Source organism: Calypte anna, chromosome 1 (assembly GCF_003957555.1).
Source record: "Calypte anna isolate BGI_N300 chromosome 1, bCalAnn1_v1.p, whole genome shotgun sequence".
Lineage (NCBI taxonomy): Eukaryota > Metazoa > Chordata > Aves > Apodiformes > Trochilidae > Calypte > Calypte anna.
Window position 1 is genome coordinate 63,444,657 of NC_044244.1, and position 19,840 is coordinate 63,464,496.

The 19,840-nt window shown below is 44.7% G+C and overlaps 1 protein-coding gene across 1 annotated transcript in view; it reads left to right on the forward strand.

Moving 5' to 3' along the window:
• CACNA1C (calcium voltage-gated channel subunit alpha1 C) overlaps window positions 1-19,840 on the forward strand; it is a 476,353-nt gene that overhangs the window by 454,402 nt on the left and 2,111 nt on the right. Inside the window, exons 37-47 of the mRNA XM_030469435.1 lie at window positions 1,205-1,301; window positions 2,643-2,745; window positions 4,888-4,989; window positions 8,926-9,053; window positions 10,198-10,332; window positions 11,164-11,516; window positions 12,427-12,453; window positions 13,799-13,927; window positions 14,403-14,512; window positions 16,512-16,615; window positions 19,449-19,772. Of these exons, the coding sequence (XP_030325295.1) occupies window positions 1,205-1,301; window positions 2,643-2,745; window positions 4,888-4,989; window positions 8,926-9,053; window positions 10,198-10,332; window positions 11,164-11,516; window positions 12,427-12,453; window positions 13,799-13,927; window positions 14,403-14,512; window positions 16,512-16,615; window positions 19,449-19,772 (1,612 nt within the window). The remainder of the gene's footprint in view (window positions 1-1,204; window positions 1,302-2,642; window positions 2,746-4,887; window positions 4,990-8,925; window positions 9,054-10,197; window positions 10,333-11,163; window positions 11,517-12,426; window positions 12,454-13,798; window positions 13,928-14,402; window positions 14,513-16,511; window positions 16,616-19,448; window positions 19,773-19,840) is intronic.

Consider the following 19,840-nt stretch of genomic DNA (forward strand, 5'->3'; position numbering starts at 1 on the left):
GGATCCTTCCAGGATGCCGGGTGAAGGAAGGGAAGCAGGAAAAGATCTGGCTCGGCCTACGTGATGCCTCAAATTTATACTGAGTGTGACGTATATGGGATGGAATACTCTGTTTGGTCAATTCTGGCATCTATCTTGTCCGTTCCTCCCTAAAGGAGGGTTCAGGTGGGGCCTCTGTGTCCTTGGCTCTGCATACCAGTCTCTAGCAGTAACTATAAACATCAAGTGTTATCAGTCCTAAAAGCACACACACTGCATGAGAAACTTGCTGTTAATTTCAGCAAATGCAACTACTTACAAGGGACTGAGCTAAAAGCAAAAGTACAGAAACAGAAAACCACCTTTATCCTGGCCCAAACCAGGACACATGGGGACTGCCCAGAGAGACTTCTTATATGGACAAGGGGATAAGCACAGAATTCTAATAAATATGATGTTTGTTAACTAAACAGCTGCTGCTCTTTGCATTTGTTGGAAGGCAAGACTGCAGTGGCTGAAGCTATATAATAAAGAGCCACTCTGTCCAGATGACATCCTGTAAATGGGAAGCTCCTTTTTTCTCTTCCCTGTTGATGTCCCGTGCTGGAAACCCCACCTCTGGCTCTGGTAGATGTCACCCTTCCATGAGACAATTCTTTTGAGCTGCATTTACAGGACCTAAAAGAAACCCAACTGCTGCTGTGGAGGAAGTTCAGCACTTTGTTCTGTGCTGGTTCCAGTGACAGCCCAAAGCATAAACAAGTATCAAGACAGTGGCTTAGGGCTATTTATACGGGAGGTAAAGCACCAGAGGAAAAAAAATGGATCCTTTGCACCACTGTGCCTGCTGTAACCATAAGACCAACAAGTAAATAAGCAGCTGTAGATTTTGAGGTCAGTGGTGGAGGGGACAACCCCAAACAGTCTATTCTGACACCAAGAAAACTCAGCCTTTAAGCCACTGAGGGCAGTTCCTGCAATTATTGACTTCTGTATGACTTACAGCTGGGTCGTCTCTACTACTAGGAGCTCGATGAGTGTTGGGCGAATCCTGAGGAATGCACAGAATGCAAAGGGGTTGGAAATTATCCCTGAAGCTATGCCCGGGTTATGGGAGGTGTGGCATCCGTGGTGCTGGGAAGATCTCCCCGATGCTTCTGGATGCATCCACAGCAGGTGACCCCTCTGTAAGGACACACCCCTCACTGTTCCTTTTCCTCTTTAGGGGACGGATAAAACACTTGGACGTGGTGACACTGCTCCGGCGGATCCAGCCCCCCCTGGGCTTCGGGAAGCTCTGCCCTCACCGGGTGGCTTGCAAAGTAAGGCACGCTGCGGCTTGGGGACGGCTAGGAGTGACAGCAAATAAATAGCCCACGGTGGCATTTCCTAGCCAAGCCTGTCGCCCAGCCCGGGTGACTCTCTCTCCGCTGCCCGCCGGCCGGGGCTGGCAGGGATCCCGGTGGGAAGGGGCCTTCCCTAGGCTGCAGAGCCTGCAAACATCAGGTCTCTGAACCTCTCTCCTCCCCCGGCCGCCCTGCTCAGGTCCCCGGGCTCCTCTGGGCGGCAACAACTTGGGCCAGGGCTGGAGGGTCCACTAGCAGCGGGGTTGTCACCTAGTCAGGGACATCAGCACACGTCCAGCCCCTTTCTCCAGCCTGCGAAGAGCATCCCTGGTAACTACATACAGCTCTCAAATGCCAAGCACAGAATCCATCACACATAGGTTAGTGTTATCAAACACACATCCCAAAACAGATTAGGACAGACAGAAATAACAGGGCAAGGAAAAGTATCTCTGAGATTTTTTTTGGAATAAGCAGTGCACCAAAAGCTTAGCGTTTTCTCTCATTCTCATTTAAATAACTGACATATATTAAACAGAAAGGTGAGCTTGGTATTAATGTACACAAAGGGCATGAACAGTATTTCTCTGAAAATGTGTCATTTATTTGGTTGTGAGACACTGACTGTGTAAAGGTCTCTCTCATTATAGTGAATAATGACATGTTTATAACCTTTATGCTTCCTTCACTCCAACAATACTCAGCACTCACTGTCTGTCCTACATGGCTTTATAGAATTACTGCAGGGCAGACAGCCCTGTTTTAAAAGTGAGAGGGGTAATGGTTGGATAAAACAGACCCACTTTCATGTTCAGCTAATACCCTTTCCCCAAGCCTGTCACTTAAGAAAAAGATTCTGGCTCTCTGTTTATGTACAGTTGCACCAGGCACAGCTTTAGCACAGGCACGTTTTCAAGTGCCTTATGAGGTATGAAGAAACCAGTTTGCTCTTTGTAAAGAAAAAAAGGTGTAATTTAAAATCCAAATGGTTTAGAGACTGGAAGAAATATTTGCCCAAGCAATACACTGCAGGCCACTGGGGAAAACAAAGGTTAGAAAATGATAACCACATTGAAGAAAATAGAGTATCTAGTAAGTAATGGGAGAGAAACCTCAGGAGAAAGACAGCATGTCTGGAATGACAGGTAGATATGACAACTACCTTTATAATTGTTTAACTAAATTCATAGACCATGGATGCTTACATAAGAGGGGTGGCAGGTCTGGATGGCATAATGAGGGTATGAAGAAGAGCCCCATACATTCATGTGCTTTTGAAGTATGAAGATTTTCCTCTTTCTTCTCCTTACATCACAGCGCCTTGTCTCCATGAATATGCCACTGAACAGTGATGGGACTGTTATGTTCAATGCCACTCTCTTTGCATTGGTCAGAACAGCACTGAGGATCAAGACAGAAGGTAGGAAGCTTGCTGACTGCAAGAGCATGAAGGTATCTGAGTGGTGTTCACACCAGATTGTGATGAGCTGTAATACAACACTACAGATATCTCTCGCAAATTGATACCATTTACTGATACACAGCAGATGATACAAAAAGCAAGGTAAAGATGTTTGGAGGAATAATAGCTTCTAGAAAACAGCATTTCCAGTTACCTAGAAAGCTGGTGCTTCCTGTGGTATCATCTCAGAGCATTGATCAGTGGTCTCAAAGTTAAAAGTTTTAGATCAATGCCTGCTCAAACAGCAATCAGGAGAAGGAAGAAGACTCCCCCAGGGCAAACTGGATGCAGAGCTGGTCTGCTTTTTGACTGCTGTTGTCACTGAGCTTCCAATTCAAGGGAAGCAAAAGAGCTTAGATTCAAGGGTTTTGCCTCACTAAAACTCCTCCTGTGCTTTCATTAGCATGAGTTAACATCACTTAGTGACAGGGGTGTTGTAAGCCTAAAGACAGATGAGAAGCAAAAGGCACTGCTAATAGCTTTGCATAGGGCAGCAAGTATAATTGTGGAAAGCAGACAAGATTTTTGGCTCAGCTTGTCTTCTTTGTTGCATTCTTAAAACTGCTGTACTCAAAGATACTGGCCCTTTGCCAAAACCTGTCTTCGTTTATTAATGTAATGCTCTAAACTAACTGTGATTCACAACTAAACCCCTCTGCTTCAGGAGTGGCTGCATTACATCGTGGGCATGGGAAAGCAGAGACCAGCAGAACCTTAATTTACTGTGCCAGGATTGCACTGTCAGTTGAGCTAAAATAAAAGTAGTCAAATTTTAATATTATATTAAGGCCTTGGATGTTGTGCTAAGCAGAATTTGACTGTAGCCAAGGAGGCTCTCCCGAGGGAAAAGCCAATCACAACACTTGCAGAAATTCTTGTGTTTTATGAAATAGAGACCCAAAAAGTACTCAATTTTCTTGTCCATTTTAGCCTCAGACTCTCAGAGACAATGCCAGTGAATTCCTGGGAAGCCACCGATAGCCTCAACCCTCTTTCTTGCCTTAGCAGGACTGTAAATGGTTAGGGCAGTAGTTTGGAATTAACACTCTTGAGTCAGATTTCTGCCTTTGATGCTGTCCACCTGTTCCCTCCTCAGCAAGTTACTTGGTGTCCCTGTCTTCACTGCATCCTATTAAGAGACCTACTGTCATGCACACTGAGGAGCCTTAATGCTGGGGAGCAATAAGAAAAGCTGCAGGAACACCACCTTTAGGAGGACAAGTTAGTGGTTTTGTACACCTTGAGAGAGAAGGGAGTTTCAATTATAAGGGTTCAAATGTAGATAAATCAAGAAATAAAATTGAAGGTGAGTCGTTTGGGAGGAAATGTGGTATCTAGAAGGAAAGGATATAAACCAGTCTGCTTCACTGACTCTCAAAAGGGTAATGTGGCTTGATTAATGTCCCATCTAGCTTAGAGCTCCTTGGAGGAACATGTAAAGTCTAAGTTCAGACAATTACATAAAAGGCTTGTTACAGCCTATGCTGTTCTTCGGAGAATAAATGCTAATATCCTGGGACAGTCCTCTGAGTCAAATAGTGAAAGCCTTACACATACCTGGAAGTACCTTGCCAGAGCACTGTGCAGACACTACAAGGCAAACCATGCAAACAATTTTAGATCTGCTGGGAGGCAGGGATTGCAACAGGTAATTCTTGGAAAATGCTGCAAGCAGGCCCAGGTTTTCAGATTTCTAAATGCATCTTTAACCACCAATTCTGTTCCCTGGGCTGCAGTTTTTCATTAACTGACCTCCTTTCTCATCATATTCAACCTCACTGGATCTCAATTAAAATTTTAAGTGTTAGATGAGATTTTTGCTTTTTGGGATAAAATAGCACCTATACTCTGTTGTTTCTGGGTGTTGCAGACTTTCAGTCAGCAATACAGTCACCTTCCTACCCTGGAATGACTGCATATTTAGGTGGAAATCTCTTCCTATCAGGAAGCTTTAGCAACAGTCAGAGCATCTTTTTGTCTAAAACTTTCCACTACTGAAAAAGCTATGATATTTTCTTCCGAAGGCTGCCATGCCAGACATGAAATTGCTCCTCTGCAGGGTCTGCTTAATTCCTGTCTCTGATGATTTTCACCCTGCAGGTAACTTGGAGCAAGCCAACGAAGAGCTGAGAGCAATAATTAAGAAAATCTGGAAACGCACCAGCATGAAGCTATTAGACCAGGTGGTGCCCCCCGCAGGTGGTAAGTGCAGGATCTTATCCCAGTCTCTCCCAATCTCTCTTTTTCCCCACCTGACGTCCTACTGCACCTCATGACTGTCAGGTGGAATATGGAAGGCAAGCCTTCTTCTGCAAGCTGTTACCTGTATTTCAGCAGGCTGAGATCTGTTTCTGCCTGTACAAACATGAATATCATGTTCTTTCTGCTGAGCAATCAGGGAAGGAAGAATATATGCATAAATAGGAGTTAAAAAACTTTATTCCTAGATGCTGCTTCAGTTTGATCACAGTGCCTGATGCCTGCCAGGGGCGAAGGAAGCAGGCAGAGCTAAATAGCTCCTGGGAGGCTGGTGAAGGTTCTAATCTGATTTTGTAAGGCATATAGCCAATCACTCAAGTTAAGGACTTAACCCCATATCATAACCCCTTCATATTGAGCAAAACTACTTTTATGATGGCGTATAACTCTTTTTTCATTCACATAACTTCTTTGTGCTACAATACCTGACAAAGACTCATGCACCTGTGGACATTCCTCAGGCAGTGTGAACCTGTGTAACAGATTGCTGTGGGTTTCCATGCAGCATCCCTGCTGATCTGTATTTACTGGGCTTTTGGGTGACTCCTTTTGCTATGCTTCTCGAGGCCCCAGGTACACAGGCATCCAGTGTGTCCTTCACTGACTTTCCAGGTGGCTATAGCACAAAACAGCACTTAGCAATTAATAAATAGTTGCACCCAGATCCTGAACCTTGCTCATCCTGCTCTGAAGTCAGTGGACCATGTCTTATAAAATTTCCAGTGGGTCTGGAGAAGGGAGGAGAGTTACCTGGATAAAACCTTGGTGCACATTTTGGCTGACTGACAAATTGTATTGATAGAGAATACAATAATTACTTCATTTTTGGGGAGATGTGAACATTTTGGTGCACTGACCCCCATGCTAGGGGTCTGCTGCAGGCCACCCAACCAGGATGACCAAGTGGATAAGGACTTCTATAAAAAGATAGGAGCTGCTTCACCCTCACAAACCATGGTCCTCCTGGGGGATTTAATCACCCCAACATCTGCTGGAGGGACAACACAGCAAAGCATCAGCACTCCAAGAAGTTCCTTGAGTGCATTGATGACAAATTCCTCCTTCCAACAATAGAGGAACCAACCAGAAAAGAAGCTTTGCTAGACGTTGTTCTCACCAACAGAGACAGGATGGTGAGTGATGTGAAAATTACTGGGAGACGAAGCTGCAGTGACCATGAGACTGTAGAATTCAAGATCCTTAGGGCAGTGAGGAAAGTGCAAAGTAAATGGACAGCACTTGATTTTAAAAGGGCAAACTCTAGTCTCTTCAAGGATCTGTTTAGTGGGGTGGAATGGGATGAAGACCTGGATGGGAAAGGAGCCTAGGGAAGTTGGTCCATATTCAAGGATAACCTCCTGCATGCCCAGCACAAATGTGTCCCAGTGAAGAAGAAGGCAGGCAGGAGTGCCAGGAGGCCGGCGTGGATGAGCAAGGAATTCCTGGACACACTTAGGGGTAAAAATTAATTTTATCAGAGGATGGAAGCAAGGACAGATAACCTGGGAGAAGTACAGAGAAGTACTACTATAGAGAAATAGTCAGAGAAGCAAGAGATCAAGTTATGAAAGCAGAAGCAAGAGAGAGAGAGAGAATTGGATCTGGCAAGGGGGGTTAAAGACAACAAGAAAAATGTCTCTAGGTATGTAAGTGATAAGAGAAAGACCAGGGAAAATGTGGGCCCACTCCAGAAGGAAACAGGAGACCTGCTCACCCAAGATGTAAAGAATGCCAAGATACTCAATGACTGCTTTGCCTCTGTCTTCACGGGCAAGGACTCTGTTCACACCCTCCATGTTACAGAAGCCAAAGGCAGGGACTGAGAAAAGGAAGATCTATAGATAAGAACAGGATCTATACCACCTAAAGAAGTTAAAGAAGCTGAAGGTGAAAAAGTCCATGGGACCTGATGGGACTCAGCCAAAGCTCCTGAAAGAACTGGCAGATGAAGTTGCAAAGCCACTGTCTATCACATTTGAAAAGTCATGGCAGTCTGGTGAAGTTCCCACTGAATGAAAAAGGGGAAACATAACCCCCATTTTAAAAAATGGAAAAAAAAAAAGAAGACCCAGGGAAATACAACCAGTCAGTCTCACCTCTGTGGCTGGCAAGATCACGGAGTAAAATCTCCTGAAGGCTTTGCTAAGGCAAGCAGATAACTAAAGGGATGACTGGTGACAGCCAACATGGCTTCACCTGGGGTAAGTCATGCCTGACTAATTTGGTGGCCCTTTATGATGGGGTCACAGCCTTGCTGGACAAAGGCAGAAAACAGGCATCATCTACCTGGACCTCTGCAGAGCATTCAACACTGTCCCAGGTGACATTCTGATCTTTAAACTGGAACCATACAGATTTGATGGATGGACCACTTGCTGGATAAGAACTGGCTGGCTGGTCACACCCAAAGAGTTGTGATCAGTGGCTCAGGGTCCAAATGGAGATGTGTGACAAGTGGTGTTCCTCAAGGGTCGGTACTCAGAGCAGTGTTGTGTAACATCTTTCTTGGCAACATGGACAATGGAATCAAATGCTCCCCCAGCGAGTTTGCTGACAACACCAGACTGTGGTGAAGCCAACACACTTGAGGGAAGAGATATCATCCAGAGGGACCTTGACAGGCTTGAGAAGTGGACTCAGGAAGTTCAAGAAGGCCACGTGCAAGGTTCTGCACCTGGGTCGAGGCAATTCCATGCACAAATACAGGGTGATAGGAGAAAGGATTACGGACAGCCCTGAGGAGAAGGACTTAGGGGTGGTGGTGGACCAGAAGCTCAACATGAGCTGTCAGTGTGTGCTTGCAGCCCAGAAAGCCAACTGTGTCCTGGGCTGCATCAAAAGAAACAGAGCCAGCAGGTTGAGGGAGGTGATTCTCCCCCTCTACTCTGCTTTTGTGAGATCCTACCTGGAGTGCTGTGTCCAGTTCTGGAGTCCCCAGCATAAGAAGGACATGGAGCTCCTGGGACATGTCCAGAGCAGAGCCACTAAAATTATCAGAGGGCTGGAGCACCTCCCTTATGAAGGCAGGATGAGGAAGTTGGGGTTGTTCAGCCTGGAGAAGAGGAGGCTCCGAGGTGACCTTATAACAACTTCCCAATATCTGAAGGGGGCCTACAAGAAAGCTGGGGTAGGGCTTTTTACATGGGTGTGTAGTGAGAGGACAAGGGGAAATGGTTTCAAACTTGAAGAGGGGAGATTTAGGTTAGACATTAGGAAGAAATTCTTTATTTTGAGGGTGGTGAGATACTGGAACAGGAAGTTGTGGCTGTCCCCTCCCTGGATGTGTCCAAGGCCAGGCTGGATGGGGCTTTGAGTAACCTGATCCAGTGGGAGGTGTCCCTGCCCAGGCAGGGGGGTTGGAACTAGATGATCTTTAAGGTCCCTTCCAACTCAAACCATTCTATGACTCTATGCTAGGCACAACCTGACAGAATTTCAATGCAGACAAGGGCCAGATTGTGTCTGGCATGGATGATCAGTCAGATGATGCTGGTGAGCCCAGACTCTGAGTATCTGTTACCCCAGGTTGTCACAAGACAAAGCAGCGTGCATTGACCCCCAACTGGGAGGCTGCTGCTGTAGCAAGATCCTATGTGGAAAACTAATACCATAGACTGCAAAAGTCAGAGGCACTTCACCGTAAACAACATACATCCAGAGATGCATGGCTATAGGGGTTCTTTTCTCTGCCAGCAGAGATAGCCTACCCAAGTGCCACATGCACCTCTTCTCCTGATGGTGCAGCAATCCCATCCTTCAGCACTGCACCTGGATGCCATAAGAAGCAGAGATGCATGGCCACGCCCAATGTTCCTGCTGCAAAATCTTTTACAATCACTTGCTTGTTTAATTTATTGCTTTTTTAATACCCCTTTGCAGATGACGAGGTGACTGTTGGAAAGTTCTACGCCACTTTCCTGATTCAGGAGTATTTCCGAAAGTTCAAGAAACGCAAAGAGCAGGGATTGGTGGGCAAGCCCTCCCAGCGCAATGCGCTCTCCTTGCAGGTGACAAGCGGGCACAGGGTGGACAGGGGTGGTACAGTAGAGGCATTAGACCCCACTTCCCTCTCAACATACTGGGGGCTGCAATGGACTATCCACACTGGGAAGGAGCTTGTAGACCCTTTGAATTGCTACATCAGTCCTTTTGGATAAACATATATGTACCACAACCTCATCCCTTGGCTCTGTAGGTGGAAGGCACAAATGAGGTATATCCATGGTTTATCAATCTGCTGGTAATATTTGAAATTTGGGTTCTTTTTAGAGAACTGGTATGAAGTGTCCAGCAGACGGTTATTGCAGCATTCATTCTACCCTTTCTGAGGGGGATCACTCTAGCAGGGTCAGAGAGAGCATGTTGCTGGGAGGCAAATCATTTCAAGAGCAAAAAAGCATACCTGGATGCCAAGTCTGTCCAACAGACCAGGCATCAGGCTCTCAGACCTGAGATCTGTTCACCACATGTTCTACTGGGTGGACTGGGTGGCTGTGTGAAAGAAGGAGAAAGCCTCATTGACTCTACAAGCAGCACCATTTGTGTCCCTCAAGTGTACAATAAAGAAGAAAGTTAACTCTGGAGCTCCAGCAAGCTAAAACGTGCTGTGATGCAGGCATAGATAGAGAGTAAGGTCTCAGCATACCCATAGCTTACCTCTATTGATGGACTCCCTGGAAGGGATTCCAGTCAGTGAAGGCTCTGAAGACTGTCCAGGTCCAGATGCCAGAAGTCTAGCTAGCTATTAAATCCATATTTAAGCTGCTGATTCAAAAGAAGATATTTTCAGAGGCACTGGATATATAGTTCAGCTGGAACTGTGGGTGCTCTAGGGCTTCTGGATTGTGGATCTAAGAACACAAAGTTGAAAGCATGCAGACTTGCTTAGTCAGGCCTATGGATTTATGTCTCTGTCCTGTTGTGATGAAGCCAGGGGACTAGCAATAAACATTCCTATGTTGAATTGCTAAGAGTTTTTCCATCTCTAAGATGGAGATAAAAGAGCAGAATTTGTTGGTGTTTTTCAAGAAGCTGGAGATGCTTAATATTTTAAGTATAAGGGCTTTACAGTTCTTAGGAAGAAATAACAGTGCTTTTATTTCTCATGAGCCCAGTCGGAGATATAAAGCTCTATAGTTTGCTGTTTTGCAGGCTGGTTTGCGCACACTTCACGACATTGGGCCGGAGATCCGACGAGCGATTTCTGGAGATCTGACAGCTGAAGAAGAGCTAGATAAGGCCATGAAAGAAGCTGTTTCTGCTGCCTCTGAAGATGATATCTTCCGGGTAGGTGCTGAACAAGTTTACAAACTGAGGTTAGATCAATAGCTGAGCTATTTCAGCTGGGTCCTCCTTGTTTTCTTGACCATAGAGTGGTGGACACAGGGTGACAAATCCTAAGACCTTTGCACAGTTTTTGTCTCCTTTTCTTCCAGTGGAAGTTTCTCTCCTCAAACCTAAATAAAAGTAGAATGAGAATGGGCAAAGAGTCTGAAGAACAAATCAGTTCAGCCATCCTACAGTCTGCAGAGCAGCTGCCAGTCACAATTCTGTGTTTTGTTCACTCCTCCTTTCAGTGGCACAAGTAGCATCCTTCCATCCTTCCTTCCAAAAATTAGACCAGAACCCAAGAGAGCTCCTATGGAAGGAGGAAATTTTCTGAGCAAGTTACCTAAATCTTTTTTTTATTTCACTCCTACTTCTTATAATTGTCTCCCTGGGTAATATTCCCTCTCCTTTAGCATTTTCCTCCTTTCCTTACCGAAAGATGCTGTTAGTGCCTTTTATTACTCATCATTTAAACAGCACATAACTGGCTCGTTAAATCTTTCTTCATTTGTTCCTCTAGGCGGTTAGTAGTTTCTAGCGCTCTTCTCAAATTCCCTCTCATGTCTAAATGTTGCTTTGTAGTTGCACTGTGAATACCAGAGAGCAGTTACCTTATTCTTGCACCCCTACCCATGAATAGAAGTCCATGTACCATTCTTTGGTGGAAAGAGCACTGGTGCCATCATGCACACATCCCCACATTTTTTTTCCTCAACCACTGCCTAAGCAGGAAACACCAAGCACATCCTCTCACTCAAAAAGGGACAATAATTTCTGTTTCTCTGACAGAGAGCTGGAGGCTTGTTCGGAAACCATGTCAGCTATTACCAAACTGATGGCAGGAGTGGGTTTCCCCAGACATTCACCACCCAGCGACCTTTGCACATCAATAAGTCTGGCAACAACCAGGGAGATACTGAGTCTCCATCTCATGAGAAGTTGGTGGACTCCACATTCACTCCCAGCAGCTACTCATCTTCAGGCTCCAATGCCAACATCAACAATGCCAACAACACTGCCCTGTGCCGCTTCCCCAGCCCACCCAGCTACCCCAGCACTGTCAGCACAGTGGAAGGCCACGGGACCCCATTGTCACCCACCATACGTGTCCAAGAGGCTCCTTGGAAACTACCTTCCAAAAGGTAAGCTTCACGGAACAGAGGGTGGGTCGAGGGACAAGGGGGAGGAACATGCATGCAGACACCAGAGCTCTGCTGCCACACTGAAGTCACCACCAGACCCAACAAACATCAACCAGCCTGCAGCCTGGATTGAGCCACCTGGTTCTCCACTTGTGCCAAAGCCCAGAGTGCCACAAATATGCATCAGTTGATCACTCTAAAGAAGCAGTACTATCACTGATCAATACACTCAATTTCTTTGGGTTTTGTCATGAAGAAACTCAAGTGAGAACAAAAATGAGCCTTATATGTCCCTCCTTCACTACAGGGAGGTGTTTTGTCAACTGTTAGCTGCAAGACAAAGTGATTGCAAATCATCTCCTAAGCACCCAATAGGGACCTTTGTGGAATAGCAGTGTTTTTTTAGGCAATGGGTCTCATCCCTACAGAGATCACTAAAGGCATTAGGGGAGAAGGAAAGCAAGGCTTTCGGAAATGCAGCACTATGCAAAGCAAAGAAATCCCTTTCTCTGGACAGCTTTCAGGCTGTCTACAGAGAGATGGCTTAATATGAAAGGAGTACCATTTTTATCAATGGGGGTCTTTTTTAAACATTTCAGTAACAGCAAGAAGGAGCTGGATTTTTATTTTTTTTCAGTACAGAGAGGGGGCAATGTGACAAGGTTGGGAAACAGTGCCCAAGCAAAGGACAGAATAGGACATTAAGATGGAGAACATTTAGTGGGTACAGAACTGCCCAAAGAAAGAGCCCAGTGTTTTTTCTATTTTGTGCCTTCCTGGGGGAAGCCACAGGAGTTGCACAACATGTGTTGCCATCTGCCCTCCTCCCTTGCTGATTTGTGCTGCTATGACACTACTAACATGGTGTTCTTTTCTCTCCTTGCTTTCTTGGGTACCTTCCTTGAATTAGGACTCATTACTACGAAACACTGGGACGGTACGTGTTCTCCCTCATGCTCTTCTGCTTGCTGGGTGTAAGACCCATTGTTTCTCCCATTTAAAGTCCAAATACCCACTAATGCTGAATATGAACTCTTCTTTTTGGTGTCAGTAGGGCTAAAACAAGAGGTAATGATCACACTAACATCTCCAGAAAATACTCCCAGATCAGGCAGGTAGTGATGCATGGACTGTACCTAGCTGATTTCTAGATATGAGGGTTTTTTTCAGAGTTTCTAGCTAGGCTTACACATCTAGGCACTTGCTGATCACAGCAAAGTAAAATACACCGTGGCATGTTTGTACAAAAATTCTGTATGGTTTTGGCTAAACACAGACTGCTGAATAGGGGAAGCTGCCATGTACTGATCTTTCCCCTCCTGTACCTTAGCAGTTTTACTTGCCTCCCATTTTATTTCAGCCAGGAAGGTCACTCCAGCACTGTCCTACAAGCTGTTCTATATCATGCAGAAGCACATTGCTCCTAGTGCTTTTTGCTGAAATCAAATTATAAAATAATGTTTCCTATCCAGTCCCTGGAAGGTGAAAAAAATCTGCCAGACTTATCTTTCCTGCAAATTCTAGCAACAGACTGACATTGGCTTCAGTGCCTCCATGTTGGTATCTCAAACATTCAGACTACCTTCAGAGTTGACTTAGCTCCTCAGAAAACACAAATTCAGAATGAAGTGAATTATGAGGGCTGAGACATGAGCAAGAGGGACAAAAAGGAGGAAAGCAGGAAATAACGGGCTGTCATGCTTAGGGGGGCTGAACAGACCCTACTGAATACAGTAGAAGAACTCTGCAGCTAATGATGAGAGAAAGGGAACAGAGATGGAAAACACAGCAAGGAACAAGAATATGAACAGGAGGCAGAGTGGAGACATGGCACAAAGTGATTTGGGAGGCAGAGACCATACACCACAGTACTGTTTGTGTTTAGCAAGCTTCTCTGAAATTCCAAGGCTTTTGCATCAAGAGAAAAAGCTGTATTTCCAAGAGCTCATCTCAGATTTTACTTTGGGTTCAGTGAGGTGTATATTTGGAAATGTGATTGGTGTGATGTGCACATTTATAGCGTACATGTAGTCATAAATGATAATAGTAAGTATACAGTGTTGTTTTAGCATTGATTTAAGAAACTCTTCCTCTGAAAGAGGCCACAGACAAATGTTGTTGCTTTGTGTTTGAACTCTGCAGATCTGTTCAGTCATTGATTTTTTCTATGATTGCTCTTCGACATTATAATAAACTGAGACAGATGGAGCCTGTCATTTTTGTCTTTATAACAAGTTGTCTTTACCATCTCCATATCTTGACTTGTCTTTTTTGCTCATTAGCTCCAGTTCCAGAGACAGCCAGCTGGCAATTGTTTGCCAAGAGGAAGTGTCTCAGGATGAGACTTACGATGAAAATTTGAATGAAGACATTGAGTACTGTAGTGAACCAAGTCTGCTCTCTACTGAAATGTGAGCTTTGCAGCTTTAGTCAAGGTGTTTGGGTGGTTTTATAATTAAGGGGGAGAGGTGGGAAGCGGTGACATTTTTCTGCCAAAATTGAAATTTATGGGATAAGACCAAAGACCTTAGTCAGACAACTCAAATACCAGAAAACATTTTTGAAAAATGCAGCTCAGACCTGAGAAGTAACAATGAAAAGGATATCTTTCACCTAGGATTTTAATTCTCCTCTGCATGAGACATCTGGACCTGCAGGGCCTCCCCCCTCCCCATTCACTTCTACCATTTAATGTTCCCAGATCTCCTCTTTAGAACTTTCTCTGTCCCATGATCTCTCTTACTGCTCCTGGACCAGTTAATGATCCAAGCTAGCTCACTGTTGCATCCATTTGATAGCATGAATTTCCTGGCGTCCCTGCTGGAAGAGGGGTTATTCTGTCCAATATCAGCTGCTTTTCTAGAATCCCTCTGTTCTGTTTTCCAGGCTTGCATACCAAGATGATGAAAACAGACAACTTACTCCACCAGAACACAGCAAAGGAGAGGACAGCCGGCATTCTCCGAAGAAAGGGTTTCTGTGCTCCTCAGCACTAGGTAACATCCCAGTGTGACATGCAAGCTCTGCTCTCCTGTGACTCAACTGAGTTGTCACATCTTGCTGGAGAAATCCCCACACATATGGGCACAGGTGTTGCTGTTTGCTGCATTTAGCTCGTGAGACCAGAAATCCCACAATGTGCATGTGATCCTGATCATGCACATGACTCTACTGACTTTATGCTCAGGCAGGAGATGAATCTGGGGCTGTTTGGATAGTCCATGTGATCTGTTTGATTAAGGCTGCCTGTGAATAATGAGAGTTTATTAGAGCACTATAGACTCTCCAAACAATCAGCAGGGAGTCATCAAATGGGCTAGGCTGGAGTATATGGTGTTCTGTTCTGTGTGTATTTAGCAGGGAGAAAGCAGATGTTCTCCTTTGTATGCTGCAAGGAAAACCACGCATTTCAGATTATGTTAATACAATATAAATTTGCTTTCTGCTCTGGTTGTACCTGGAGATTTTCAAGTGCTTGAGCATGCAGACGTTGCCCAGGTGAAATCCATTAATCAGGGGATCTTGTGAAAGTATCAGGACAAATGTGAGACTTTGGAAGAAAAGGAGATCTTTTATGTAGAATATTTTTCAGCTTTTTTTATGAGTACTGATGAGGAAAAAGAAGGATGTTTGGGGGAGAAACTAAAAATAATCCTGTATTAGATATATTAGATATATTATATGTTACTATATATATAATATATATATATATATAATGTATTCCTACATAATAAAAGTGACAGATTAGGAAATGTACTCTTTAAAGTGGGGCTACTGAGTCTTTACTCAAATCCTTCAGGATGCTTGTACAACAAAGGCATTTACTTTATGACAATTCCTGTATCTGTAAGGCCAAATTTGCAGTCAGTCCTTGACACAATGCTTCATTAACTACATTCCTACATTAACTACTAAGTGAATATTTAAATAGTGATGTCATACTCATTTTACTATTACTTTTTTCTATAGGAAGAGAAAATACTTTTTTTCTGCATTGTTGCATTCATTCTCTGGCTTATACCATGTTTCCTTCAACCCCTGAGAGGGTCTTTGCTCAACAAATCAGTATTATAGATACTTAAAATTTTCAGAATTATAATCTTTTCATCTTTAGAAAAACGTCAACAGGAGCAAGAAGTCCACAAATTATTTCAGTGTACCATGAAGCTCTATCTTTAATACTGGATTTATTTGCCATTCCTCCAAAATAAAGCCTGTGTACTTGTTTATAAACATACTTTTCGGTATTTTGAATTCTTGCACAGGGAGTACCTTTCTCATATTTACGGAATTTAATAGAAAGTAAACAATGTGAACATGTCAATAGTTCGCCCTAAAAGATTTTTTTCTCAAGAGAGAAAATGCTTTTTCTCTCTCCCTTTTTTATGAAGTTTGAAAATGTTTCATGCCTATGTAAGCAGCCTTCCATTCACCAATGAATTCACCATGGATTAATTCCACTTGACCTTGCTATAGATACAGCCTCATAAACTGTGGTATGTCTGGTAGCTAAGGGACACAAATCACATGCAAGCAGGAGCCAATGTCACCTGAGCATCTCGATGTCTCCTCCTGCATGTTGTGTGCAGCCAGGCACAGTACCAGAGCCTCAGCTACCATCATCAGTCCTGCTGAGGGCTTTCCCTGAGCCTGAGAGATCTAAGAACACTTCCACTGCTTAGGAGGGAAATCAGCTGCATGATTTCTACTACAACAGTGTTTTAGAAGAGGAAACATAAAAATTGTTATCCAGGTTGTCCATCTTGCAGCTTGCTTGGAAGGTAGTGCTGGTTGGCCCATGATGCTTGACTGCTTTCTGTAAATACAAATGCTTTGGAAAGGGCAAGGTGTTGAGGTAAAGTGGACAGAGCTTAAAATGTTTGTGTCTTTGCTCTATCTTCAGTGGTGCAGCATTAAGAGAAATTTAATTCAGATTAACTGTAGAGTAGCATGAGTGATGATAATGAACACAGTTGTGTCTGATTGCTGTTTCAGGTCGAAGAGCATCTTTTCACTTAGAGTGTCTGAAAAGACAGAAAAACCAGGGTGTAGACGTCTCACAGAAGACAGTTCTGCCTTTGCATCTGGTACATCATCAGGTAAGCATCAATAACCCCAAAGGCCCCATCGATGTCACTGAGACTTTACCGTCTGTAGTGCCCCCACACTGTCTCCCAACAAACTTTTTACAAACTGTTTGGGATAGTTCTCATCCAATTTTTAGAAATCATAGTTCCTATCATGCTCATTCCTGCTTTCAGGATTTTTATAGTTCCCAGTAGAATGTTACAGGAGCATATCCTTTGGAGTCAGCAGAGTTATCATTTTTTGATGTCCATAGAAGAGTAAAATAAAAAAATTAGCTACAAGAAAAAAATAACTACCCAAATTGTATGCTGCCATGCAATTACACTGCCTTTGATGGTGATATGCACATGAATAAAAACTGCAGGTTCTACTTTTGTATTAATTAAAGGTAACCAGTAACTGTAATTCATCATTTTGAAACCTAAACTGATTATATGTAATTAATCAGCTTCAGCCCTTTGTAATTGCTTTGAGCAGCCTGACAAATATATGCTTAGGCACATATCTAGATGATTAGCCAGCTGGCATAGTCCAAAGTAGGTTTATCTTTTCGTTTGATGATGCCACTTTTTGTCACCATAACCGAAACAAGTATAGATGGTAGGACCTCCTTGCAAGTGAAGTATCCTGACCTGTGCAGTCCCCCAGGGCAGGACTGATGGCTTTCCCATCTCCTAAGGCTGCCACAGGGGCAGAAAATGCCACATTGCAGGGGTGAGAAGAGTGGGAAGTCAGAGCAGAGGAGAGCACACTTGAGGCTTCCTGTTTTTTCTCACCTCCACTCCCAGCCTGTTATCCTTTAAGAATCAACCTCCAGAAAGCAGTGGCCTGCAGAGCGTTAGAGCTGTGGCAGGAACAAGTAGCAAATCTGATAGGGCAGGGAGGGGTGGGCAGGAAACACCATGCCACCTTTCCCACAGCAGTCACAGCCCTCCTCAGACTTCCTGCCCTCCCATGGCTGGCTAGGCAGAGGGGACACATGCGTCCCACTTTCTCAACCCACCCCACTTGCAGAATCACCTCCTTCCAACCTGTACAAAGAGGACAGAGCTATTTCACTCTTCCTCATCCCACCATGCAGTTCCAAACGTAGAGGGATGGGGCTCTACCCACCCACCCGTGTTACCCAGCCAGGCTGAAAGGTTAACCTGAAATAGGCATTTGGCCTCCAGTTGACAGCCCTGAGCAATGTTCATATGTTTATAAAAATGTTAGCCTACAAAAGTGCTTAAAACAAGAGCGAAAAGTGGAAAGGTTGCCTCTGCTAAGCACAATTCATTTGGTTGCTCATGAATGCTTGGCAGAGTGATCTCACAAAATGCTAATACTACATCATAATATGTAAATATTTGCAGCTGAATCTCAAAGTGTTTCCTTAGAGCTTATTTCAACTTTCTCAGTTCCTTACATTATGGATAAAACACCTTGTATATGTTTCTGCCAGCAAGCTGAAAAGCTGGTTTAGTTGTCCTGCCTGGCAGATCTAGGGCTCTCCTTGAAGTCACATGAATTTAAGGGATGTGCTGAGGTCATCATAGCCTACAGGGCATGATTTATACAGATGAATTTTCCAGGGCTCAATTCCTCACCAAAATTTGGTAGGAGTCTAATTTTCCTGAGAAAATCACTGTGAAGCTTGTAGGTGACTATTAACGGATTTTTTTTCCTCATCTGTCTCTGAAATCAGCAGCACAGCATGGTTATTCATTCCCAAGGATTTCAGTGGCACATGGATGGAGCTTCACTTCACTTCACTTCACTTCACTTCACTTCACTTCACTTCACTTCACTTCACTTCACTTCAGATACCCTAAAGTTAGCCATCTAGTTTAAACCAGTCAGTTCAGTCTCACGGTGGTCAACAGAAGGAAAGAACATCTCCAAAGGGCAACAATGAGTCTTGTCTAGGTCTTGTCCTCCAGAAAGAATTTTCAGGCAGGTATCCAAAAGAGATGGGCAGCTTGTTGGTGCCTCTCTGTGCAGTTGGCTTAGACCAAACACAGAGCCATCAGATAGTTGAAGCTGGATAAGAACAGCACCAATCTGAACAAGAGGATTCTCTGCAAGTCAGTCCACATGTTTTTGTACTTTCTATGCATTTATTTGCTCATACTAGGCAGTAGTGAGCCCTGTAAAACACACTTATTTATGAGACTGACAGCGTTGCTTATGAACAAGGCAGCAGCCACTGTGACTAAGGAGTCAGATCAGCCCTGTACAACAAGGGCTTTGTGAGAAATTCATTCTAAAAAGAGACTGGATGACGCAGAGGTTGTGTATATGATTACAGGAAGGACTAGATGGCTCCAAGTATAATCAGCAGATACTGATCCTCCCATCAACAGCAGATGCCTTAAAATCCAGTGGTGGATTTCTCGTTATTGTCAACTGCAGACACATCTAAAATTCACATCTAGTATATATTCAGGTTCCACAGCAGATACTTAACAAAAAACACAGCAGCTGGCAGTAAAAGCTAGCAGTAGGGTGGTGGCAGTGGTGGGAACATGAATTGCTGTCTCACCCACTGGAGAAGAGGGTGGTGTTTCTGGCAAGGCTGCGGGGAGCGGGACTGCATCCCTCCTGTCAGTGCAGTGGCTCCGAAATTCAGCCACAGGAGTTTTTGGTCTGGTGCTTGGCAGTAGTTCAGGATGCACCATTTAAAGGAAAGCATGCAAAATGAGTTCACAGGAAACACCCAAACCATTCCGGCAGCTAGAAGCTTTTTTCACAAGCTTCCAGACCTCCCGGGCCTTTCTCAGCTAAGTTTCACCAGCGCCTCCTCTTTCGATCCGTGCTTTTCAGAGCAGGCTCTCCTTCATGTTGTTCTTCCTCTGTCCGCAGGCATTAGCAGTGGCCGGCCTGAGTCCTCTTCTTCAGCGAAGCCATTCCCCCACCATGTTCTCTCGGCTCTGCGCTACGCCCCCCGCCACCCCCTGCAGCCGCGGCTGGCAGCACCAGAACATCCCGACGCTGCGCCTCGACGGGGCGGAGTCCAGCGAGAAGCTGAACAGCAGCTTCCCCTCAGTACACTGCGGCTCTGGGTACACCGACGACACCGGCTGCGGCAGCCCCAGGCGAGCCAGGCCCGTCTCCCTCACCGTCCCCAGCCAGAGCGGAGGGAGCAGCAGCCAGTTTCACGGCAGCGCTAGCAGCCTGGTGGAAGCGGTAAGGCTGCAGAGTGGTGAAGGGCATGAGCGGTGTTGAGGCCAACTAGAAAGGTGGCTCTGGGAAGA